Here is a 26052-nt window from a genome sequence, read left to right as displayed (position 1 = left end):
GAGACGGCTGTCCTCAGCCAGGTGCCTGTTGCTCAGGGCTGTCATCCTCTACTCAGGAGGCTGAGATGTAGGATCAGAGTTCACAGCCAGCCTGGGCTAAAATGTCCCTTTACCACTCACGGTGCCACTTTCAGTTTTCAGGGGGTTAATTGGAGAAAAGAGAGATAAGAGTCTCACAGGCTTATTTTCCTAGGCTGGCTTTGAATCAAGATCCTCAGATCTCAGCTTCCTAAGGAGCTAGGATTACAGGTGTGAGCCACCAGCGCATTATCCAGTTCTGTTGGCTCATAATTTTCCCTCCTGTGTATCAATGACATGTGAAAGAGAGCGACTCTCCTGTCCAGCTAACACTCACATTCTGTTCTCAATCATAATTCATATTTATGCTACAGAACGGACTGAAGAGACCAGTAGTTCAAGTGACAAAACAGTGGTAGATATGCTACCTTACCGAGATAATTCAAAGTTATTTTGTTACCTCAACGTTCTGCTATTTGTTCTTTACTATTTGTTTACCTTGAGATAGAGTCTCCCTATACACAGCCTAAGCTGGCCTTGAACTCAAGATCCTTCAGCTGCAACCTCCCAACCTCCCAAATGTCGGGATTACAGGTGCGTGCCCCTTGTCTGACCATTCTTTACTTTTAAAGCACTGTATGAGATCGTTCAAAAAAGCGGGGCTGTGCTTCAAGGGTAGAGCAGTAGTCTTGAGCTGAAGAGCTCGGGGACAGCGCCCAGGCCCAGAGTCCAAGCCCCAGAAGCAATCTGGGCTGGGAATGTGGTAGAGTGCTTGCCTACCAAGCACAAAGCCCTGGAATCCATTCCTCGGTATCACATACACAGAGTGAGCCAGAGTGGCACTGTGACTTAAGTGGTAGTGTACTAGCCTTATGCAAAAGAGGTTCAGGGACAGTGCCCAGCTGAGTTCATGCTCCAGAACTGGCAAAATAACGACAACAACGAGAGGAAGGTGGGTTAGTGAGTACCGAAGGGAGGTGACGAGGCACTGAAACGATCCTTACCTCCTGATCTGGATCGGCAGAACTTGGTGGGCAGTTTGATGTTATTGTGTCACACTCCTCAGCTAGGGAAAAACACACACAACTTGACTGGAAAGGACACCCTCTGCTGTTCACACTAAGATGAAGGCTCTGTATCACAAGCTTGCCTTGACCTCTGGTAAAAACTGGTAGGGCTTAAATTGCCTAATGGCAAGTTCTCTTCTCATTGCCTCTCCTGAGACCAAGTCTGTTCCACCGTCTGCCTTGCAGGGACCAGGCCTGCCTCCCTGTTCCGCAAGTTCCAGGCCTTGATGGCCCGTGGAATAATTAAAGCCAGTCTCCTCCTCATGGGGACCTCAGGCATGCTGCCTGTTTAATCACATAGCCGCTGGCTTTCTGCTCTGTTCCCCAGTAGAGCCCAGCGTGGTCCTGCAAGGTGGAGTGCCCTTGTGCGCCTTCGGGACACACGACACCTCAACTGCGGTTTGTTTCAACTGTCCTTGCCTGGTGTCTTATCATCCTGCAGCGGGAGCTTTTCTCATCCTCAGAGCCAAGGTCATCAAAACCACTGGCATAAGGAACAGGATGGCCCCACCACGGTCAAGGACAGAATTTGTGAACTGCTGTTACTAAGTAACTCCCTGGGGACGGAGGGGCTGCTGGGATCCACTGGCAGCTGTCCCCAGATGGGGGCTGTGCTCTCTTTGTCAGGAGTCTCCCCGCCTCGCTCACCTACAATGATCTTGTGCCAGGGTGAAAGCTGCTCAGATGGGCTAGACTACTCGGTGTGGACTGGCGGTCCATGCAGGCCCAGGCCTGCAGTCAGAGCCGAGCTCTCTACCTGGACGGTGCCCAGGGTCAGGCAAAAGCCCTCAACAAGCCAGGAGTCTGCTGATCCTCCCTGGCCACCTGGGCCAGCTACCGCCATCCTGAGCAGCGCTTGACTGGCGTGTCAGCCTGCGCCTAGGATGGCTGCTGTGAGGTGGGCAGAAGGCACTCGCCTCCCCTTCTGGAAGAATTCCACGGTGGCCTGGACAGAGGCAGTGGCTCCCCCCACCTCTGCTCCCCCAGGTGGGCTGAGACCCAGGAAAGGAAAAGTGTCTGTGGGCCAGCACACCAGACATGCCCGGCTCTTCTGCTCTCCGGAGCCCAAAGGTGACTCTCAAAACCAGTGGCTTGATGTCCTCACCGTGGGAGGTCCCAGACAAAATCACCAACTGAACGTGGACCCCATGTCAAAGTCCCATCCAAGGCCTACCAAACTATCAGCAGTAAAATAAACGGTATTTATAAATCTTTTGAAGCAACAGAGAAAAAGAAAACAACATTGGGATGACCAACTCTTCATGTGTTTTGCCAAGCACCATTTTTCCCCCTCTCAAAATGTGTCTTCCGAGCATGGAAGCCAGTGTTTCCCCACGGCATCGGGAGCTACATGACGGGAACTCTGACATCACGGGAGTCAAGAGCCTGCAGACCTGCGGCAGAACTGCCAGAAAAGAGGTGCCACAGAAGGCACCCCAAAACCTGATGTTTATTCCAGATGAGAATGAAAGCATAATAATGCATCAGATTCAAACTCCAGAACTGCACTCCATTTCCACATCATTAGAAAACACTCCACTTTGGCCTTCGTTTAAAAATGAGCAGCATAAAACTCACGCTGCTTATGTTTTTATGCTTGGTAAAAAACAGCAGAGACACAATCTATAACTGATGACAAGATAATTTGTGTATCAGGTGCTGGTGGCTCACATCTGTAATCCGAGCTACTCAGGAGGCTGAGATTTGAGGAACATAGTTCAGAGCCAGCCAGAAATGGAACTAGGGCTCAAAGTGGTAGAGCACCAGCAAAACAGCTCGGGAACACACACGGGTTCCTCAGTTCAAGCCCCAATAACCTACAAAAATAATAATAAAATTTTGGGGTACAAAACTGGGACTCAAATTCAGTATCTGATTCTTTCCCTCACTGTCTGGCTCTCTACCACCTCAGCCACAGTTTATATTCTTTCTTTATTTTGCCTATGATGTGGCTTGAACTTGGGGCCTAGGTACTGTCCCAGAGCTTCTTTTTGCTCAAGGCTAGCACTCTACCACTTGAGCCACAGCTTGACTTCTGGCTTTTTGGGTGGTTAATTGGAGATAAGAGTCTTACAGACTTTCCTGCCTAGGGTGGCTTCCAATCATGATCTTCAAATCTCAGCTTTTCAGTATCTGGGATTACAGGTGTGAGCCGCCTAGCTCCCAATTATACATTTAACAAAATCATTCGCTAAAATTAAACATTTTAACAAAATTACATTCTGAGACACATTGTATATCATGCCATGAGCTAAGCGCTAGCATGTTTCTGCTTTACACTTTTAAACAGTGAAAAATTACTTTCATTAATGCGTGGTTCAAAACATTAATCAGAAATCCAAGTAGTTATGTTATTTGTACATACCTTTTGGGAGTCCAGTGTCTTGAATGGGGTATTTGTCTGACTGTAGAAACAAACAAAAGAGAAGGGTTAGTTTTAAATGTCAGGCAGAAGATCCAAATGTAATGAAAACTTGGTGCAGGATAAGTCCTAACTTCTGATTAAAGTCTTGGAAGGTTTTCGTGGAGTTAGCAATGGGCCTGACCTATTGGTTGTTTTCATTCTCCTTCTGTAGAAATGAAATCAACGTGTCCAAGAAGCAAATGCTGGAACCTAGCACAGAGAAAGGCTTCTTCTCTGTCCTTGAGCTCTGACCACTCAACCATACCTCCACTCTATTGGACAGGCTCCATCTTCCTGTCTATTTCCTGCAGCCAGCATGGAGGGGCTCTGGTCTGTGTGCATTATGGGTGGCGCCATTTCTTCTCTGTATTTTGGTGAGAGTCAATGGGCATGTGTTCTGGGCATTGTTCACAACTGGGTACATGTACACATGTACACACACACACACACACACACACAGAGTGTGTGTCACGTAGTTTTAATTTGGTGATAGCAGGTTCAGGTATCTAATGTTCTGTAAACTTGTTTCAGATTAAACTGGACAGCCTCGTCTGAACACTTCCATGAGGACTGAGAATGTGCCCACCTTCCCTGTCCTGACCCCCCCACTGCCATCTACTCCCCATGTCTCCTGCTCTGCAGCCTGAACAAAGTGACACTTTCCAAGTTGGCTGTAGGTGTCACGTATGCTTTCCTCTGAAGGAGGAGAGAAGCAAATAAATGTAGAACCAGAGTGCTGTTATGATGTTAGAAAAATTCTAATATGTACAAAACAAGACCAGGATCTAACACTATTTTTTGGCTCAGAGAAATCTAAAATTTATTGCTCCATATGCCATACTTGGATAAGAAGTTTAATGTCAAAAAAATCCCAACTTTGGTGTGTTGGATCCTCCTGCAAATCATATTGAGAAATGTCAAGTCACAGGCATGGGAGTGGAGCTGGCTGCCACTAGCTCACACCTTCAATCCTAGCTACTCAGGAAGCTAAGATCTGAGGATTGAGGTTCAAAGCCACACTGGGTAGGAAAAGTCTGTGAGACGCTTGTCCCCAATTAAGCTCAAAAAGCTGGAAGTGGAGCTGGGTTCAAGGGGAAGAGTGCTAGCCTTGAACACAAAAGCCCATGACAAAAAGCAAGGAAGGAAGGAAGGAAGGAGGGAGGAAGGAGGGAGGGAGGGAAGAGGAAAGGGGGCAGGGAGAGATGGAGGGAGGGTGGGGGGGATGGGGTGGGGGATACGGAGAGCTGAACACCAAGTGTGGCCACAACAGTTCAATCTGGAACCCACCGTGTTGAAAGATAAAGTGCTGGGGTCTGTGTCTTCCACTGGCTCCTTGGCCATCTGATCTGGAAAGAAAAAAGAAGGGAGAGAATTTCTACCAATGGAAAGAACCTTTGCCAGTGGTGCCAAGAATGGTGACTGGGCTGTGTTCTAGTAGAGCACAGAGACACGGGACCATACGTCAGGAAGTGCAGAACAGCTTGAATCCCAGGAACCACCGTCCATTCCCAGAATGGACAATGCAGCTGGGCATCTGCATGGAGACAGCCAGAGTGTCAAGGTGATGGCTCTGAAAGGCAGACTCACCAAGGCCACAGTGCAGAGCAAGGAAGGAGCTCTGGGTGCCCGTGGAGGAGGCGGGGGGGGGGGGGTCCTCACCTGTACGAGTCTGCAGGACTCACCTAGGAGTACCTGTAGGCGTTTACGCTAGGACCCTAGGCAGGCCTGCAAAAATGGCCCTGGAGATGTCCATGCTGTCATTTCAGAGAATTCCAGCTGCGTGCCACCCCCTTGGACCAGAGTAGTGTGGACATATCAAAAGACAGGCAGAAGACAACAGGGCTAGAAGCCACATGTCTGTGGTTTTGGTAATGGAACTTAAGCAGGAAGGGATGGAGGGGTTTTATTATTTTCTGCAGCACAGCATTGAGCTGAGGTGGGCCTCACAAAGGGGTTGTGCTTACAGCTGGGACAGAGGCATGTTCAGGTCTTTTCTTTTTGTTTGCAAAGGTCTTGACTTCACCAGCCTTTGCTGTGCAGCAGGCTGTGAACTTGTCAAGGATATCTCAAACATGCTCACACAGCCCGCCCACTGTGGTATCCACATGTGTCCCTAGCACCTTCAGCAGCTGGCTGAGGCTAAGACAGAGGAACTCAGCTCTCACAGGCCCAAAGTTGTTCTTGCAAGGCAGTTTGGGGGGGGGGGGCACTCCTAGTTATTTGAAACAGATTCCTAAGCAGAAAGTTTCCCCAAATCCTTACCTAGATGTCTTGGGGTTGCTGAAATACAATGATTAGGTACCAAGTAAATTTTTATTTAAAGTTCTAAAAACATACTTTTTACTGGCTTCAGGTGACAGTGGTCTGAACCCCCAGACAAGGAACTGGCATCAAATGGGGGCCACTGAGGAGCTTGAGGCAGAAGGAGACACATCAAGCTCAGGGAGGGCAAGGCCTACTGCTCTGCTAGGGCTGGTGGGGGGCTGTCACACCCCATCTGGCCTTAGGTTCCTTTTCAAAGCTACCTGGTTCCCTCAGCTCACTCCCCATCAGCTGGGAAGAGGCCGAGGAGCCTCTCTGATGCAGTGTTGTTCAGACTGTAGAGTCTGTTCAGGCAGCAGAGTCATTTGGTTGTGGTGATCATATATCCTTAACCTGGAACAGTAGGGCTGAGAGGGATGGGTCCTCGGGGTAGTCTGCTCCTGTCATAGCACATGCGTGGTGACTGTGGGGGTCACACAGTAAGAGCCTGTCCACCTGAGCTCACAGTGGAGGGGCTGCACTGCCAGTCTTGGTGACACCACATGTTTTGGTCTGAGTCTACAGTCCCTGACTCACAGTTACCTCCCCAAGGGACACCAGAGGGACACTAGCTTGCCCTGCCTGACCCCCTTGACATTTCTAACCTGCTTCATCTGACTGTAGGTCAAAAATGTATCTACCAGAAGGGCCTGCCCCATCCTGGCAGGAAGAACTGCGGCGCTGGGGTAGGGAGGCAGGCAGGAAGAGTCCCAGTTGCCAGCCTTGTCCCCTCCGTCTACAGAACTGAGCCAGACTCTCTTTGTCCAATCAATCACACCGCTCCTTCACATGCTCCAATCACATCTCCACATCAAACCTTCGTTGTCCAATCATGCTTTATACGGTTGTCCAGGCTTCAACCCTCGCCCTGCCAGACTGGTGTTTTAGGAGCGTCTGGATATCTGGGGGGGAGAGAACGCTTCCCTCCTGGATACCTTGCCTCATCTCGGCACCTATGAGGACATCCACATCTGCAGCGTCATCGAGTGGGGAGGCTGGGGGCATAGGCCAGCCTGGTGCCATCTCCCTTTCCTTGCCCCATTCCAGAGGAGTCCACCGTTCCTAGAGGACGTTTGCACGGGCAGTTCTCACAGAGGTCCTATCCGAGAAAACCGAGGGAGCTTCTCCCCAGCCTCCTGAGCTGGGAGAGTGGGGCTCTTTGTGCTTCCCAGACAAGAATTCGAGGCAACTCTTTGAACTTGGATTTCAGAGCTCTCCCCCTCCCCCTCCCACACACACCCCGCTGTTTTCATACTGGTTCTTAAAACAGTATGGAGTCCCCAGCCTGGGGCAGGAGGGCGGGACGGGGGACAGAACCGCACATCCCCACGCACCCGGCCGCTTAGGCGGGCCAGGCTGGTCCCGCTGGGCACGCGGGCGAGGCCCCGCCTGGTGCAGGGCGCAGGAGGGCAGGGAAGGCTTGTGACCCGCGGGGACACCGCCCGAGGACAGGCCGTCCACGCACGGGTCCTCCTGCTGGAGCCACCCGAGGGCCCCGCGCCCCTGCTCCCCAGGGGCCTGCGGAGGCCTTGGTTGGGTGGGGTGGTTCTGTGCGGGCCTGGGGGGGGCGGCCGGGGCCGGCCACCGCGGGGGTTCCGCCGGCACTCCTGGCCATTTCTGTCGCCCCCCAGTCTCCTCCAGGCTGTCAGCCCTCCTTCCCTGGAGCCGCGGTTCGGGGACCCCCCCACGGCAGCCCCGGCGGGTGGGCTGCCCCCCTTCAATCCTCTCCCCAGCAGCTTCGGCCGGGCACCCCGGCTCCCCATCCGCAGAGGCTCTGTCTTCAGCGGGTTTGGGGAGGAGGCGCGGGGGAAACCCGGCCTGTTCCTTCTGCAGGCAGCGAGCGTGTCCGCTCCCCGGTGAAGTCCCGGGGACGCCGGTTCCACGCGGCCCTCCGCTGCGCCCGCGGCAGAGCGCACGCGGCCCGGGCGCGCAGGCCAGGGCGGGGACGAGGCCGGGGCCAGCCTCGGGGGCCAGGCCCGGGGCCCGCGGGGCCAAGAAACCCACGGCGGGGCCTCCACGCGGGCCGGGGCACGGAGCCGTCCCGGGAAGGGCGAGGGGGCAGACGGGGGAGCAGGGCCCGGAGGCCACCCCGAGCCCAGCCCGCTCGGGTGCCAGGACTTGTTGTAACCTGGCACCGCGGGGGCCCGGAACAAAAGCGCCTGGCCCGGGCCGCGGCGTGGGCCGGGGACGCCTCCGCCCCTCCCGCCCTGGGCCGGCGCGGGGCCCAGGCACAGCGGCCCTGGCCGGGCGAGCCCCGGGGCCGCGACCGCGCTCCGGGCGAGGGCCGGGCGCTCGCCCCTTACCTGCGCGCAGGGGGTCGACCGGAGAAGCCATGCGGGCGGCCGAGGGCGCCGGGCCGGACTGGACGGCCGCGGGGACGGGAGGAGAGCGGAACCCCACGGGCCCGACGTCCGGCGGCTCACGCGCGGGGCACCAAACCTGGGCGCTCGGTGCGCCCCGCGGCGGCGGCGGCGGCGGAGGCTCCGCTCCTCCCACTCCCCCCCTCCGCTCCCCCATCCGCTCCCCCCCTCCATCCTCCTCCCCTCACTCCCTCCCTTTCCCTCTCCCCGGTCTCCTCGCTCCTCGTAGCCCTCGATTCCTGCCCAGACACTCGGCCGAGCCGTCGGTGGGGCCAAGCCTTCTCCCATGGAGGGCGCAGGGCAGAAGCCACGGGGCAGCCCGGGGCGCAGGGACTGGAGGGCGCCTGTGCTCTCCCCGGTCGCCCCTCGGTCCGGGTCTTGGGCAACGCTGGGGAGGTCGCGGGCCAGGATCAAGAGCGGGGTTCGGGAGGTCTTGGCGGGGTCTGGGGTCCGGGGTTGGGTTGGGGAGGTCTTGGCGGGGTCTGGGGTCCGGGGTTGGGTTGGGGAGGTCTTGGCGGGGTCTGGGGTTGGGTTGGGGAGGTCTTGGTGGGGTCTGAGGTCTGGGGTTGGGTTGGGGAGGTCTTGGTGGAGTCTGGGGTCTGGGGTTGGGTTGAGGAGGTCTTGGTGGGGTCTGGGGTTGGGTTGGGGAGGTCTTGGCAGGGTCTGGGGTCTGAGGTTGGGTTGAGGAGGTCTTGGTGGGGTCTGGGGTCTGGGGTTGGGTTGAGGAGGTCTTGGTGGGGTCTGGGGTCTGGGGTTGGGTTGAGGAGGTCTTGGCGGGGTCTGGGGTCTGAGGTTGAGTTGGGGAGGTCTTGGTGGGGTCTGGGGTCTGGGGTTGGGTTGGGGAGGTCTTGGTGGGGTCTGAGGTCTGGGGTTGGGTTGGGGAGGTCTTGGTGGGGTCTGGGGTCTGGGGTTGGGTTGAGGAGGTCTTGGGGGGGTCTGGGGTTGGGTTGGGGAGGTCTTGGTGGGGTCTGAGGTCTGGGGTTGGGTTGGGGAGGTCTTGGTGGGGTCTGAGGTCTGGGGTTGGGTTGGGGAGGCTTGGTGGGGTCTGGGGTCTGGGGTTGGGTTGAGGAGGTCTTGGTGGGGTCTGGGGTTGGGTTGGGGAAGTCTTGGTGGGGTCTGGGGTCTGGGGTTGGGTTGAGGAGGTCTTGGCGGGGTCTGGGGTCTGAGGTTGGGTTGGGGAGGTCTTGGTGGGGTCTGGGGTCTGGGGTTGGGTTGAGGAGGTCTTGGTGGGGTCTGGGGTTGGGTTGGGGAGGTCTTGGCGGGGTCTGGGGTTGGGTTGGGGAGCTCTTGGTGGGGTCTGGGGTCTGGGGTTGGGTTGAGGAGGTCTTGGCGGGGTCTGGGGTCTGAGGTTGGGTTGGGGAGGTCTTGGTGGGGTCTGGGGTCTGGGGTTGGGTTGAGGAGGTCTTGGCGCGGTCTGGGGTTGGGTTGGGGAGGTCTTGGCGGGGTCTGGGGTCTGAGGTTGGGTTGGGGAGGTCTTGGCGGGGTCTGGGGTCTGGGGTTGGGTTGAGGAGGTCTTGGCGGGGTCTGGGGTTGGGTTGGGGAGGTCTTGGCGGGGTCTGGGGTCTGAGGTTGGGTTGGGGAGGTCTTGGTGGAGTCTGGGGTCTGGGGTTGGGGAGGTCTTGGTGCGGTCTGGAGTCTGAGGTTGGGTTGGGGAGGTCTTGGCGGGGTCTGGGGTTGGGTTGGGGAGGTCTTGGCGGGGTCTGGGGTCTGGGGTTGGGTTGAGGAGGTCTTGGTGGGGTCTGGAGTCTGAGGTTGAGGAGGTCTTGGCGGGGTCTGGGGTTGGGTTGGGGAGATCTTGGTGGGGTCTGGGGTCTGGGGTTGGGTTGAGGAGGTCTTGGCGGGGTCTGGGGTCTGAGGTTGGGTTGGGAGGTCTTGGTGGGGTCTGGGGTCTGGGGTTGGGTTGGGGAGGTCTTGGTGGGGTCTGAAGTCTGGGGTTGGGTTGGGGAGGTCTTGGTGGGGTCTGAGGTCTGGGGTTGGGTTGGGGAGGTCTTGGTGGGGTCTGGGGTCTGGGGTTGGGTTGAGGAGGTCTTGGTGGGGTCTGGGGTTGGGTTGGGGAGGTCTTGGCGGGGTCTGGGGTCTGGGGTTGGGTTGGGGAGGTCTTGGCGGGGTCTGGGGTCTGGGGTTGGGTTGGGGAGGTCTTGGTGGGGTCTGGGGTCTGGGGTTGGGTTGGGGAGGTCTTGGTGGGGTCTGGGGTCTGGGGTTGGGTTGAGGAGGTCTTGGCGGGGTCTGGGGTTGGGTTGGGGAGGTCTTGGTGGGGTCTGAGGTCTGGGGTTGGGTTGGGGAGGTCTTGGTGGGGTCTGAGGTCTGGGGTTGGGTTGGGGAGGTCTTAGTGGGGTCTGGGGTCTGGGGTTGGGTTGAGGAGGTCTTGGTGGGGTCTGGGGTTGGGTTGGGGAGGTCTTGGTGGGGTCTGGGGTCTGGGGTTGGGTTGGGGAGGTCTTGGCGGGGTCTGGGGGTCTGAGGTTGGGTTGGGGAGGTCTTGGTGGGGTCTGGGGGTCTGAGGTTGGGTTGGGGAGGTCTTGGTGGGGTCTGGGGTCTGGGGTTGGGTTGAGGAGGTCTTGGCGGGGTCTGGGGTTGGGTTGGGGAGGTCTTGGAGGGGTCTGGGGTTGGGTTGGGGAGGTCTTGGTGGGGTCTGGGGTCTGGGGTTGGGTTGAGGAGGTCTTGGCGGGGTCTGGGGTCTGAGGTTGGGTTGGGGAGGTCTTGGTGGGGTCTGGGGTCTGGGGTTGGGTTGAGGAGGTCTTGGCGGGGTCTGGGGTTGGGTTGGGGAGGTCTTGGTGGGGTCTGGGGTTGGGTTGGGGAGGTCTTGGCGGGGTCTGGGGTCTGGGGTTGGGTTGAGGAGGTCTTGGCGGGGTCTGGGGTTGGGTTGGGGAGGTCTTGGAGGGGTCTGGGGTTGGGTTGGGGAGGTCTTGGCGGGGTCTGGGGTCTGGGGTTGGGTTGAGGAGGTCTTGGCGGGGTCTGGGGTTGGGTTGGGGAGGTCTTGGTGGGGTCTGGGGTTGGGTTGGGGAGGTCTTGGCGGGGTCTGGGGTCTGAGGTTGGGTTGGGGAGGTCTTGGTGGAGTCTGGGGTCTGGGGTTGGGGAGGTCTTGGTGGGGTCTAGAGTCTGAGGTTGGGTTGGGGAGGTCTTGGCGGGGTCTGGGGTTGGGTTGAGGAGGTCTTGGCGGGGTCTGGGGTTGGGTTGAGGAGGTTTGGCGGGGTCTGGGGTCTGAGGTTGGGTTGGGGAGGTCTTGGTGGAGTCTGGGGTCTGGGGTTGGGGAGGTCTTGGTGGGGTCTAGAGTCTGAGGTTGGGTTGGGGAGGTCTTGGCGGGGTCTGGGGTTGGGTTGGGGAGGTCTTGGCGGGGTCTGGGGTCTGGGGTTGGGTTGAGGAGGTCTTGGCGGGGTCTGGGGTTGGGTTGAGGAGGTCTTGGCGGGGTCTGGGGTTGGGTTGGGGAGGTCTGGTGGGGTCTGGGGTCTGGGGTTGGGTTGGGGAGGTCTTGGCGGGGTCTGGGGTCTGGGGTTGGGTTGGGGAGGTCTTGGCGGGGTCTGGGGTCTGGGGTTGGGTTGAGGAGGTCTTGGCGCGGTCTGGGGTTGGGTTGGGGAGGTCTTGGCGGGGTCTGGGGTCTGGGGTTGGGTTGAGGAGGTCTTGGCGGGGTCTGGGGTTGGGTTGAGGAGGTCTTGGCGGGGTCTGGGGTTGGGTTGGGGAGGTCTTGGTGGGGTCTGGGGTCTGGGGTTGGGTTGGGGAGGTCTTGGCGGGGTCTGGGGTCTGGGGTTGGGTTGGGGAGGTCTTGGCGGGGTCTGGGGTCTGGGGTTGGGTTGAGGAGGTCTTGGCGGGGTCTGGGGTTGGGTTGGGGAGGTCTTGGCGGGGTCTGGGGTTGGGTTGAGGAGGTCTTGGCGGGGTCTGGGGTTGGGTTGAGGAGGTTTGGCGGGGTCTGGGGTCTGAGGTTGGGTTGGGGAGGTCTTGGTGGAGTCTGGGGTCTGGGGTTGGGGAGGTCTTGGTGGGGTCTAGAGTCTGAGGTTGGGTTGGGGAGGTCTTGGCGGGGTCTGGGGTTGGGTTGGGGAGGTCTTGGCGGGGTCTGGGGTCTGGGGTTGGGTTGAGGAGGTCTTGGCGGGGTCTGGGGTTGGGTTGAGGAGGTCTTGGCGGGGTCTGGGGTTGGGTTGGGGAGGTCTGGTGGGGTCTGGGGTCTGGGGTTGGGTTGGGGAGGTCTTGGCGGGGTCTGGGGTCTGGGGTTGGGTTGGGGAGGTCTTGGCGGGGTCTGGGGTCTGGGGTTGGGTTGAGGAGGTCTTGGCGGGGTCTGGGGTTGGGTTGAGGAGGTCTTGGCGGGGTCTGGGGTTGGGTTGGGGAGGTCTTGGTGGGGTCTGGGGTCTGGGGTTGGGTTGGGGAGGTCTTGGCGGGGTCTGGGGTCTGGGGTTGGGTTGGGGAGGTCTTGGCGGGGTCTGGGGTCTGGGGTTGGGTTGAGGAGGTCTTGGCGGGGTCTGGGGTTGGGTTGGGGAGGTCTTGGCGGGGTCTGGGGTTGGGTTGAGGAGGTCTTGGCGGGGTCTGGGGTTGGGTTGAGGAGGTTTGGCGGGGTCTGGGGTCTGGGGTGAGGTTGTGGAGGTCCCGGACGGGGGTCTCGGGTCATCGAGGTCTCCGCCGCCCCCACCGTCTCCTGGAGGAGAAGGGGCCCGCCCTGCCTCTCTGGGTGAAATCGCCCGGGTTCTTTCGGAACCCACGGGTCCTTTAACAACCTGCGGTTTAATCTACAGGGAGTTTTATGACCGGAGAGGGTGGTCGTCGAGACGGTGGTGTCTCAGCTTCGGAATCATTCGTCTATGTTGGGGCTACAGGCCATTTAAGTTCCCAAGTAGGAATTATTCCAACGGAAATGGAAGGAGGGATTGGCTCCCTTCCCTCCTGCCGCTTCACAGAAGCAATTCCGATGAGCAGATTTGGAGTGATTAGAGAATTTTCTCTAAGATAAACGTACACCTTTAAACATGGAATTTCTTTCTGTCACAATATTTTTGGCTCCTTTAACATGCGAATAGACTGAGGCTCCTACTAACGGTTTTTACCAGTAATTTATATATATATATATATGTGTGTATATATATATGAAGTGTTTTATTGCATGCTCAGTCTACAAAGAAGCTCGAATCTGGGAGGGAATATTCAGATCTACACCCCCCACCCCTCCACCCCTCGTCAGTCGGGAGCAGAGAAATCACGGGAAGTGTGTGTGTGAGACTCATGAGAAATGGGTATTTTAGGGCTCCGCTGCACAGGCCTGTACAGTGTGGGTCTCCTCATCTGCCACACGTATCTTCTGAGGGAGTATGAGGTCCTGCTCAGAGGATTTTGAGTTTATGGCATCCTAAGGTCATTGCCTCAATGTCGAGAACCAAGCTAACTCTTGTATACATGTCCAGAGGTGGTTTCAGACCACCTCTGAGTGGATTCTGGAGGCTGTTCCTGAAAAAATGGCCCCAGAACTTTGTCACTGAAGAAATTTATGTCTGTGTCCTGACCTTAAGCAATTTAGTAACAGCTACCCATCAGATACACCTCTCTATTTAGATACACTCAACGAGTATCATGTTGCATGGTTGCATGGTTGTTTCCTGAAACAATTCCATGAAATATTTCTGTCATTTTACAGCTGGGGAAACTGAGGTTCAGATAGATTGATTGGCCAAAAGGTCATACCTCCAAATAGAGTATGGGACTCAAACCCTGGTGTTTCTGACTTCCTGTGTTCTAGGCTTTAATGTGTGTGTGTCATTTGTACCTAATCCAAGGTTTGTTTCCTGCACTGGCGATGCAAAAGCCATTTGGCATTTGAGAAGTGCATGTGATTAGGCAGAATGACACTTAGTATGGGAATCCAGAAGCCATCATCGCCATCCAGCAAAGTAATCATGTTTGCAGTTCTGTGTGCAAGCATGGTCACATGTCCATGTATGTATGCATTCTCTTTCTGCCTCACAGCAGAAGGTGTGCAGTTGGTACTTGATGAGATCCCACTCAATTCCTGGTGTCTGTGACTGACCTGATAAGGGACAAGGGACCATTATGGGAAGACCACTCTTGGCCACAGCATGAGACTCTCCTGTCTGAAAGAGGCTTTCTTCATGTAGTAGTTCCCTCAGGCTGCTGTAACAAAGCACCAGGGACTGGATATCTTGAGCAACAGAAATGCCCTGCCCCAGCCAGGAATGTGGCCTAGTGCTAGAGTGCTTGCCTAGCATGCCCAAAGATCTAGGTTTGATTCCCCGATACCACATACACAGAAAAAGCCAGAAGTGGTGCTGTGTGTGGCTCAAGTGGTAGAGTGCTAGCCTTGAGAAAGCCCAAGGACAGTGCCCAGGCCCTGAGTTCAATCCCTAGGACTGGCCAAAGACAAAACAAACCAAAACATGATGTGTCTGAAAAGGTTAGCCTTTGCCAGGTACCAGTGGCTCAGACCTGTAATCACCCCCTAATCTCTGGAGGCTAAGATCTGAAGCTCATTCATGAGAGCCAGCCCAGGCAGGCAGATCGCCCAAACTCTTATTTCTGATTAACCAGCACCCCCCTAAAATAAGCATAGATGTGGCTCAAGTGGTAGAGCACTAGCTTAAGTAAACAATCCAAGAAAGAGTGAGAGGCCTTGAGTTCAAATCCCAGTATTGGGGGTAAGAAAGATAAGCTCTGAAGTCCAGGCTGGATGTAAGTGCTGGAGACCAGAGAGAAAGCACCTGAACAACTTTGAGTTTGAGACTGGAGCCACATTTCCAGGGGCAGGGGTGGAATGGGATTCAGTGAAATCATCATCTTTGGAGACAAGGGGAGAAGACAGAACAACTTTTTCCAGCCATGGACTTGACTGTCTTTCTCATGCTAAGAGTGGACTCAGTCACCTCCAGCCTGCACATTCAGTCAGTTACACAAAAGAGCTTTTCACAAATGGTCACTCATTCTTATGTAGTATCTTACAGGCATGCCTGTCATCTTAACTTTTTCCCAGATTGATACTTCTTAGATATCTAGTAAAGAAAGCTCAAGTTTTATAGCTCTATAAATATATCAGGAAAGCAACAGGCTCGTTCTAGTTATTTTCCATCTTGCGAACTTGCCAAAGGCAGGAGAAAGTAAACATAAGAAATCTTATCACAAACAAAAATTGCAATTTGTGCCTAAATCAAGATATAATTCAGAACATAAGTCTTCTACCTCCTTGGAAAGTCTTTAACCCAGTGTGAGATATCTTTATTATGCCACACAAATAAAAGTAGTTTCCAGACCCTAGATGCCTTATTAATCAAAATTTAGCACCCCCCCCACAAGTACAAATAAACTCTCTCTTGCCTCTGAGTCCCATTCTCGTGATACTCTTAGAGAATTACATGATGCCTAAAGTGGGAACTCACAAAACTTTAGTAGCCACAGTGCTCTGTTGCCTGGTGCCATTTTCTTCGATAGCCACACACTTAACCATTATAGTAGCAAATAACCACAGGTAATGGAGCCTATTAAATAGTCATTAAAGCAGGAATTTCCCTTTGCTCTGGTGAAAGCCCCTGGGCTGATAGGTTACACACTCCATTGGCTGCATATATTTGAAGCCTGGCAGGATTTTTTTTTGGGGGGGAGGGAGGAGGGAGGGCAGTCCTGGGGCTTGAACTCAGGGCTTAGGTGCTATTCCTGAGCTTCTTTTTGTTTAAGGCTAGCACTCCACCGCTGAGCCACAGCCTTACTTCTGATGTTTCTGGTAGTTACTTGGAAATCAGAGTCTCACAGAGTTTCTTGCCTGGGCTGGATTCAAACTATAATCCTCAGATCTCAGCCTCAGGCCTAGTGGACTTGGTGACAGCTAGATGGCACACCTGGCCTACAGGCTTTGAATCCTTTTTCTGAGTTTACTTTGGTCACCTCACCTCTCATGTGGTTGCTTTCTTTAAGGAAGCTCCCAATTTACAGGCTATCCTCAGAGGACATAATTATAATAATTTTAAGGCATTAATTGGTTTTCTTTTTTTTTTTTGCAATTAGGTAACTATTTTTTCCATGAAATAAAATGAGTGTTCTAATGAGCCAAACAGAGAAGGTTGACTAGATAGACAGAGAAGGACCTAAGAAAATAAAAACAAAAAGCAAAACCCTTCTTCCTTGGAGGCCGTTTGAGGATCATGGTTTTATAAATTCTGTGCTTCATAAATTTTGAGCTAGAGAAAAAGTATCAGCCTCAAGGGATTTGAGCTGGGTTTTTTTGTTTGTTTGTTGCCAGTCTTGGGGCTTAGAACCTGGGTACTGTTCTTGAGCTTCTTTTGCTTGAGCCACAGGGCCACTTCTGGCCTTTTCTGTTTCTGTGGTGCTGAAGAATCAAACCCAGGGCCTCATGTACGCTAGGCAAGCACTCTACCACTACACCACCATCCCAGCCCTTAGATTTGAGTTTTACATATGTTAAATCTTGTCAGGAGCCAGACACCAGTGGCTCATGGCTGTAATCTTAGATACTCAGGAGACTGAGATCTGGAGATCATGATTTGAAGCTAGCCCAGGCAGGAAAAGTCTGTGAGACTCTTATATAATCACACACACACACACACACACACACACACACACACACACACAGGTTGGAAGTGGAGCTGTGGCTCAAGTAGTGGAGCACTAACCTTGAGCAAAAGAAGCGCAGGGACAGTGCCCAGGCCTGACTTCAAGCCCCAGGACCATACACACACACAGCACCAGAACTTGGCAGAGGAGAAATGTCCTCTGACTTGGAGATAAGCCATCAGTGCACTTTGAACCCAGTATAGGCTGGTTCTCTTGTGGACAGCTCACTGAAGCAGAATTGTCACATGGGAAAGTGAGCCAAAGGCTGAATGTCATGGGAACCCAGCACCTGGGGCCCAGCTGTGCAGGGAGCCTAAGAGGTGGGTCCCAGCTGGGTATTGTAGTTACAAGGTAGCAAAGCCTGCTTCAGACCAGGTGCTGTATAATTTGAGCCATGCCACTAGTCCTTCTTCTCTTGGTTATTTTTGAGAGTGTCTCCATTTTTTCCTGAGCTGGTGAACATGGTTAAGTCTTTCATTTGTGCTTCCCGCCACTAGCTTTTTCTGTTGAAAACCCTTTGCCCAAGCTGGTCTCAAACCATGAGCCTCTCCATCTCAGAATCCTGTAGCTAGGATTACAGACATGGGTCACCATACCTGGTGTGTGTGTGTGTGAATCCCCAACCTGATCCCACAGTGAGATCACCAACATGCTCACTGGCAGAGAATAAGCAAGCCTCTTCCTTCGGCTGCTCTCGGGATTCCCGTGTTGTCTTTGGTCTTTGACATCTGGTTGGTTAGTGTCTTTGTGAAGTCCTCTTTGGATTTGCCATTCTTGGCATTTACTAGATTTCTGTGATTTGTGTATTCATGCCTTTAATCAAAGTTGGAAAGTTTTCAGCCATTGGTGTTACAAATAAACTATATTTCTTACAAACTTCTTTCCTTTTCTTCTTAGATTTCTATACCAACTATATTGGTCTGCTTCATGGTATGCTATAATTATTCTCTGTTCACTTTTTCTTTTTGTTCCTTAGACTTGATAAGTTAACATGGCCCATCTTCATTCAGTTTTATATATGTTGATTAAACCCTCTACTATTCAAATTATTTACTGTTACAAAATTTTTGTTTGGCTATTCAAAAATAACTTAAAAATAATTCCCATATCTGTTGACATTCTCACTTTATTCCTAGGTAGGTTTCCTTTCATCTTTGTTTTTCTTTAGCTGCTGGAGCACATTTACAACAATTGGACTAAAGGTTTATTTTTTGCCAATGCTGGGTCTTGAACTCAAGGCCTAGGCACTGTCCTTGAGCTTCTCAAGGCTAGAGCTCTACCACTTGAGCCTCAGCAGCACTTCCAGATTTTTCTATGTATGTGGTTCCAAGGAATCGAACCTGGGTCTTCATGCATGCTAGGCAAGCACTCTACCATTAGGCCACACTCCCGGCCCTGGATTAAAGTTTCAATCAAGTAATCTCAATGCTTATGCTTCTTAGAAGTGATTTTTTGGTTATCTTGGTACTTAAAATAGGCTGTGTGCTTTGTGAGTATGTATATATGCACATGCAGCGGGGTGTGTGTGTGTGTGTGTGTGTGTGTGTGTGTGTGTGTGTACATGTCCATGCATGCCAATGTTAGGTATTGAATTTAGGGCCTGGGCTCTGTCCCTAAGCTTTTTTGCTCTAGGTTGGTGTTCTCTCATTTGAGCACTTGCTCAAAGAATCCATCTACTGCATTTGTCTGTCTGAGATGACTTTAAATTGTGTGCCTCAGATCTCAGCCTCCTGAGTATTAGAATTACAGGTGCGAACCATGAACATCCAGCACCTTAGATTTATTTTTTGTTGTTGTTGTTTAACCAGTCCCAAGGTTTGAACTCAGGGCCTGGGCACTGTCCCTGAGCTCTTACTCAAGGCTAGCCATCTACCACTTGAGCCACACGACCACTTCCAACTTTTTCTCTGATTTAATTGGAGATAAAAGTGTCATAGACTTTTTTGCCTAGGCTGGCTTCGATCCTCAGATTTCAGCCTCCTGAACAGCTAGGATTATAGGCATGAGCCACTGCTACCCTGCTACTTTGGAGTTTTTAATGACCAAAACATTTCATGTTTTTCTATGTTGTACACTCAAGAAATATTTTTGAGAAGGAAAGGATCTCTTTCACTTTGGTAACTTTTTATTATAATTTTTCAAAAGAAAAAGACATGTTCTCAAAAGAGATCAGAAGGGCTGGGGATGTGGCCTAGTGGTAGAGTGCTTGCTTACCATGCATGAAGCCCTGGGTTTGATTCCTCAGTACCACATACACAGAAAAATATAGAAGATGGTGCAGCGGCTCAAGTGGTAGAGAACCAGCCTTGAGCAAAAGAAGCTCAGGGAAAGTGCCCAGGCCCTGAGTTCAGGCCTCAGGACTGACCAAATAAAAAAGAAAGAGAGAGAGATCAGAAAACTTACTGGAGAGAATGATGGAAGTACTGATGTTGTCCAAGGACTGACATTGTTCTTAACCTAATTTATAGAACTATAACTCCTCTATACGTTACCTTTGTAATAACAACTAAAAATTAATTAAAATATGTTACTTTCCCCCTCCCCCAAAAGAAGATTGGAAAAGTTGATTTCAAGCACAAACTCGGTCATTTAAGTCACTGACAGATATTTAATCTTTGTAATCCAGAATATCTGCATATCAAGAATCTGCTAGTTCTTTTATACAGCTCATCTTGCTCTTAGATACCAATTATTTTCACAGTGTTTTCCATCTAATACCTTTATGCCAAAATAGAACTGTTCATCAACTCTTTCTGTGTTCATTACTATAGCAAGTCAACCGAGACGCAGTCCCGGGGAAGGGGCAATACATTTAATGATAGTCAGTGCAAATGCAAATTCTCAGTGGGGGTGAATAACAAACAACCCTGAAACCTTTGTCATAGAATAAGAAAGAATTCCCGTCTAACATAGTGCTTCAGAGAGAAGCTTGAGCTGGGCCAACATACAGGATCAGGGTTAAGATTTACTCTCCGGGTGTCACTGGCTGGATGGAGACGAGGGTCCCTCAGCCTTCCAGTTGCCATGCTGAATCACAGGGGCTTGGAATCCACATGGGAAAAGCATTTTTAAGATGCCTCACAAGAAAGGGGCATGCCTTACCGAGGACTTACTCTAGTAAAACAGAACAGAGTAGGGTACGTATAAGAGAGAGAAAAGCACTTCTGCTGGAGGTGCATGGTGGGACTCAAACTCAAAAATAGTGGGCCTTTTGTGGCTCTGTGTGCTGTGAGCTGGAGGACTGCGCATCACCAAGTGACAGTGCAGCAAGCTCTCATGCTTAGTCCATAGTGCTGGGTGATTTCTCGTTCTAAAACCTGGAGATGTGCTCCAGGCCTCTCCAACGTAGGGTACCAGGTGAGTTTCCCAACGAGTCTTGTCTTTTCCTCTTTGTCTCTATCTATCAAGGAGCCTGGCAGCTGGAGTCTTGTAGACACAAATGAGATCCCATGTCAACCAATTTAAAGCTGGGCAGTATTACACGCCTGTCTTCTTAGGTACACTGCAGAGATCAATAGAAGGATCGTGATCCAGGTCAGACCATCCTGGAGTCTTCAAACAATAACTGAAGCAGAAAGAGCTGGGGATGTGGTCAAGTGATAAAGTACCAGCCGACCAAGCAAGAGTCAAACCCAGCATCAAAAACAAGAAACAATAACAACAAAAAAGAAAATACAGAAAATGGATTATTGCCAGCAATACTTCATCCTTCACAAGAACAAGACAGTTACTCCAAAAATCAACTCCACGATGCTAAGAACCTGCCTGGATGAGAACTTTATCTCATTGGGCAAGTCTTCTTTTCTTTTTGTGTTGCCATGGTGACTGATAAGTAAATATTTTTCAGTTTCTCCTTCTCTGCCCAGGGGGTAAAGACAAGCTATGCTGAGTTCTTAAGAACTCTAGCATGGTTGTTCTGAACCCTCACAAGAAAACAACACCCAGACTTCCTGAGCCTCCAACTTACTAATAGCTAAGGCAAAAATACCTAGGATTTTATCTTCTCTTTCTTCAAAAGATACCAGTTCATGCATGCTCATTCATCTAACAGGCATTCTAAACAGAATTTGATTCCTTCAGAAAATGTTTTTTGGCAGTGGTGGGTGGGAGTTTTGATAGGGAGCTAAAACAGGTTCTGATAACACAGACACACAGACACAGACACACACACACACACACACACAAAACTACAAACAGCAGAGCAGCTCATGTGGGTGGCAAGAGAATACTGTGGATTGTTTTCCATCACTGTTGGACTTCAGAGGACTGTGGGCAGCGAGGTGCCTGCACCTCCGGACAAAGAGTATAGGATGAGAGGGAAATAAAATGCAAGCATCTGTAATGACACGCAGTAGCTTTACGTGGGTGGACTAGACTATGTCACATCTACCGATCTCCCTTTGAAAGAGGGAAGGAAATCTGATCGCTGGCAGTTCATACTTTAATCCTAGCTATTCAAAAGGCTGAGATCTGAGGATCAAGGCTCAAAGCCAGCCCCAAAAGAAATGTCTGTGAAACTCTTATCTTCAGTTAACCAAAAGAAATAGAACTGGAGCTGTGGCTCACGTGGTAGACCACCAGCCTAGAGGGGGGAAAAAAAGCCAATAGAGAGCTAGAGGCCCTGAGTTCAAGTTATGGGAAAGCTCAGAAATACAGACCTTCTGAGTCTCTGGTCCACCAGAAGTACATGCCAACAAAGCCAGGCATGCAGGAAGCACTCAGGTGTTAGCTCTTCATGTGACCTAATATCCACTCTGGGCTAATTGGGTTCGTGTTACCACATTTTGCTTCTGACCCAAGGGAGACACAGCTGTCTGGGGAGCACTTTCCACAGGAGTCCCCTAAAGGAGTCTAGCTTCACTCCCCATGCAGTTGCACTGGCTCAGCTGTGCATGCTGTCCCTGTTCCAGGCAGGGACAGGCTTGCTGCCCTCAGCACCTAGGAGGTTAAATTCATAACTGAGGATGACATGGCATTTATGCATCAGGGGGTGGGGAAGTGTTTGGCAGAAAGTCCATGCTGCTATTTGTTCATTCAACAAATAGTTATTGAGTTACTTTCAGGTGTCAGGTGCTGAGGAGAGCAGGACAAATCAGATATATGCCCCCAACCCCCACGGGGCTCTTCTTCGTGTGCAGCAGAAAGGTAACAGATGTCTGAAACCGTCTGGTGAGGCCTTCCTGATCCCAGCCGCTGTCTTCCTATGGTGAACTCATCCTTTTGATGGTGGAACCCCCCCCCCCCCCGTCCCTTTTCTCTGTCAGCCAAGGGGCTTGACCTCAGGGTCTGAGTGCTACCCCTGCCATCTTTTTGTTCAAGGACAGAGCTTGACCACTGTGAGCCACAGTGCCACTTTCTGGTTTTCTGGTAGTTGATTGGACATGAATCGCATGGGACTTGAACTCTGGTCCTGGGCATTGAAAAGATCAGTTTTGTTATAAAAGAAATCTCAGAGCAAAAGCAGTCATGGCATTCAATAGACACTAGATGGAAAATTAGCTGTGTAACTTGTGGGATGTACTTATATCCCTGTTATGTAACAGGGATGGGAGGGAGAAGCTGGGGGACAGCAATAAAAGGGGTGACATTCTCCAAAAAGAATTGTGCTCACTATCTAACTTAGGAAATGGTAACCCATCTGTACAAGGCCCTAATCATAACAATAAAATCATATTTAAAATATGTTAGGGCCATTTTTAATAAATTACTAAATCTATGTCCATGGAGATTAAAAAGGCAGTTAGCATTTGATAAATGTCTTTTGTGGGGAACTATTTGATATAGTGAAGAGTATTCTAATCAATCTGATGTTTTATCTTCATCTACATGATCATACACCAAACTCTCGGATAAATCTAGGGATGCTTCAGAAAGCTCCACAGACAAGGAACATCTGATTTGAAGAGAGCTCTAAAACAGAAGCTGAGGCTTGATGCTGGAGATTGAGGATCATAGTTTGAAGCCAGACTGCTCAGGAAAATAACTGTGACTGTTACCTCCAATTAACCAGCAAAAAGCTGGAAATGGAGCTGTGACTCAAGAGGTACAATGCTAATCTTGAGCAAAATAAAAAGCGGGGCTGGGAGTTTGGTCTAGTGGTAGAGTGCTTGCCTAGCATGCACGAAGATCTGGGTTCGATTCCTTGATACCACATACATAGAAAATGCCGGAAGTGGTGGTGTGGTTTAAGTAGTAGAGTTCTAGCCTTGAGAAAGCCCAAGGACAGTGCTCAGGCCCTGAGTTCAAGCTCCAGGACAGGCAAAAAAAAAAAAAAAAAAAAAAAAAAGCTCAGAGACAGCCCCCAGACACACACACACACACACACACACACAGGCTTTTGTGTTATAGAAGTTAAATGAGGGTGGGGGTGGGCAGAAATGGGCAGAACAACAATTCTAGTTTTCCTAATTTCTTTGCTTCTTCATCAAATCATCAATTACCTTTTAGCATAGCCTCATAATATATTATTTAGATAAAAGAAATTTTTATTCAAATTGCACGCATCACCTTGCAAACACTTTGAAAATGGCAATAATTTTAACCAATTCAAACTTATCAGCTTTAATGCTATTAAGTAAAAATAGTGTGTGTCACAGCTGAGTAAATATTGAAGACAAACAAGGAATAACTGATAGAAAGCCATAAGCCAGCCAGGTTCTTTGATTTAATTACTTTTAATGCTTGCTACTTGTCAAAAGGAAGAAAAATCCCCTCAGAAAATTTCAGAAAGGTGATCTGTAAGCAAAAATTCCCTTCTAACCGTCACAGAGAGAAATACAGTTTTAAGAAAACTGCATGTGGTTGTGGACCCAAGGTGACAGTCCACAAATACGGTTGTTTAAACACGACCAGGACTGCCATGCTAACAGGTTCATCAATCACAATTCAGCTTGCTAGCAGAAGAGAAAATTACTGGTGTTATTAAATTTCCACCCCATTACCTTGACTTTTATTTAGAGCAATTCATCAATGATGTCCTTCTTCATTAGAAGTCACAAGTTAACCAAGTCAGAAAGTCATAGAGAAAAACACACCATGTGTTTGATGATTACTTGGAAATGTAAACGCTTAAGGGCATTTCATTAATTCACTAAGTTTCTTAAGTAGCCTGGCAATCTAGTTTTTAACACTTTGCTTCAAAATCCATGGGCTGTAAGACATTTCAAGCCATTCTTGGGGGAAACTCTTAAAGTAATGGCTTCCAGTGATTGGCCTGCACTGGAACGAGAATGCCTCGTCTAAATTTCATTTTTACTGCATTCTCCAGGAGAATGCCTTCCCAACAGAGCCTCTTCCCAGCCCTCCTCAGAAAGTGTTCAGATGTCTTAGAATCAGGACTGATTTGGAGATGGACATCTTCTGAGGTAAACCAATACCAACCAGCCAACTGACATTTATCCACTAACTACTATTCATAGAACTGACATAGCCTAAAGGAGAACGTAGGATCAGAAGAAAGGGTCTCCTAAAACTGTACGTTCTAGGTGGGCTATAATACGCTGACATGGGAAAGGCTGACTCCAATCCAGAGTGGCAGAATGTTAGAGCTGAATGAAAGGTTGGGTTGATCCTCTCAGAGAAAAAGGGGACATGAGATGGAAAGGAGAGGAGACAAGTAAAGCCACAAGAAGGATGGGGAGAGCTGGGAATGTGGCTTGGTAGTAGAGTGCTTGCTTAGCATGCATGAAGCCCCAGGTTTGATTCCTTAGTACCATATACACAGAAAAAGCCAGAAATGGTGGAGTGCTAGCCTTGAGCATATGAAGCTCAGGGACAGTGCCCAGGCCCTGAGTTCAAGTCCCAGAACTGGCAAAAAAATGTAGTTTTTCTGTACCTTAGCTCCAGATTATTAAATTCAAGAGGTGTGAGTATATCAGAGATTATATTCTCTGCAAGAGCATATTATTGCCATTTCCTCTCAGCCAGTGTCCTGGTGCCTGCTTTCTGGTGTTCCACAAGCAGGACTTCTGTGATCATTTAATGCATGTGTAAATTAAAGTTAAGGTAAAACTAAAGTGAATGGAATGCTCAGTAAAATCATGACTGCCTGAGAGAGACATCTGTTGCTTTTGTCTGGCTCACAGGCTTTCCTTCTATGAAGGACAGAAGGCAGCCTTTGCTGTTTTTTTTTTTTTTTTTTTTTTTTTTTCCAGTTCCAGGCTTGAGCACAGGGCCTGAGCGCTGTCCTTGGATTTTCTCAAGGCTAGAGCTCTACCACTGGAGCCACAGCACCATTTCTGGCTTGTCTGTGTATGTGGCACTGAGGAATCGAACCCAAGGACAGCGCTCAGGCCCTGTGCTCAAGCCTGGAACTTGCAAAATATGGGGGAGAGATTAAGGGACAGATGTGGCTTTGTGGAAGAGGGCCTGTGCTGTCACGGAGGCCTACCTGCTTTGCTGGCACTGTCCTTCTTGGAGTTCTTCTTTTTTTAGACCAGGGGCCTGCGTTTTCTTTTTGCTGTGGGCTCAGCTCTAGTCTCTGGAGCCTGACTGTCCCCTCCATGACAAAGGAGACTGCAGATGCGATTAAGTGAAGAATGGTGGGGCAGAGTGAGTCCCTGGATTGTCTGGGTGGACTTCGTGTAATGTAGGGAAGGCAGGAGAGTTAGGGTAGGGAAAGGAAGCCTGTGCGCAGGCCACGCAGTCCTCAAGATGCACCCTGGGATTCGGACGGCCGGGGTGTAACCTAGCCGCGTTCTGGTCACTAAACGTGTGCTACTTGGTGACGGCCACTACAGAGCCGCAAGGTGACGCAGGTGGGGGAACCAAGGCAGTCACGGACGCGGGCGGCGGGCCCAGAGGTGAGGGGTCCGGAGAGACCGGGGACAGTGAGCGATGCCCAGCGCTCTCCGGTCAAAGACCCGGCCCGGCCGGGGCGAGTGGGCGACGCCGGGCTCCCGACGGCGGCGGTGCGGGCGGTGCGGGCGGGGCCGGGCTCCCGACGGCGGTGCAGGCGGTGCAGGCGGTGCGGGCGGGGCCCGGCTCCCGACGGCTGTGCAGGTGCAGGCGGTGCGGGCGGTGCGGGCGGTGCAGGCGGTGCAGGCGGGGCCCAGCTCCCGACGGCGGTGCAGGCGGTGCGGACGGTGCGGGCGGTGCAGGCGGGGCCGGGCTCCCGACGGCGGTGCAGGTGCGGGCGGGGCCTGGCTCCCGACGGCGGTGCAGGCGGTGCGGGCGGTGCCGGCGGGGCCCGGCTCCCGACGGCCGGCCGGCACCAGCGCTTCGCACCGCCCGCGGCGGGGGCGCGGCCTCTGCCGGGCCGCCCCCCTGCAAGGGCGCTCTGCTTCCCGCCGCCCCCCCTACCCGCTCCCCGGTGTTTTGGAGCCCGCGTGGTCCCGCCTCATTGGTCGCCGCGGAG

The 26052-nt window shown here is 51.8% G+C and overlaps 1 protein-coding gene across 2 annotated transcripts in view; it reads right to left on the bottom strand.

Moving 5' to 3' along the window:
* The window catches only part of Edaradd (EDAR associated via death domain), a 29012-nt gene extending 3584 nt beyond the window's left edge, over window positions 1-25428 (bottom strand). The window contains exons 1-4 of one of the 2 annotated variants that reach the window (XM_090318774.1): window positions 25087-25428; window positions 4777-4835; window positions 3451-3490; window positions 1023-1084 (exon numbers count right to left, since the gene is read on the bottom strand). In XM_090318774.1, coding sequence (XP_090174900.1) covers window positions 1023-1084; window positions 3451-3490; window positions 4777-4830 — 156 coding nt within the window. In that variant the 5' untranslated portion in view covers window positions 4831-4835; window positions 25087-25428. Of the gene's footprint in view, window positions 1-1022; window positions 1085-3450; window positions 3491-4776; window positions 4836-8093; window positions 8235-25086 lie in introns of those variants that run through there. The other variant, XM_090318773.1, reaches the window with a different exon arrangement.
* Window positions 25429-26052: the final 624 nt, after the last annotated feature.

Source organism: Megascapheus bottae, chromosome 26, assembly GCF_031878675.1.
Source record: "Megascapheus bottae isolate mThoBot1 chromosome 26, mThoBot2.hap1, whole genome shotgun sequence".
Classification (NCBI taxonomy): domain Eukaryota; kingdom Metazoa; phylum Chordata; class Mammalia; order Rodentia; family Geomyidae; genus Megascapheus; species Megascapheus bottae.
This window is presented reverse-complemented; position numbering and strand designations above follow the sequence as displayed.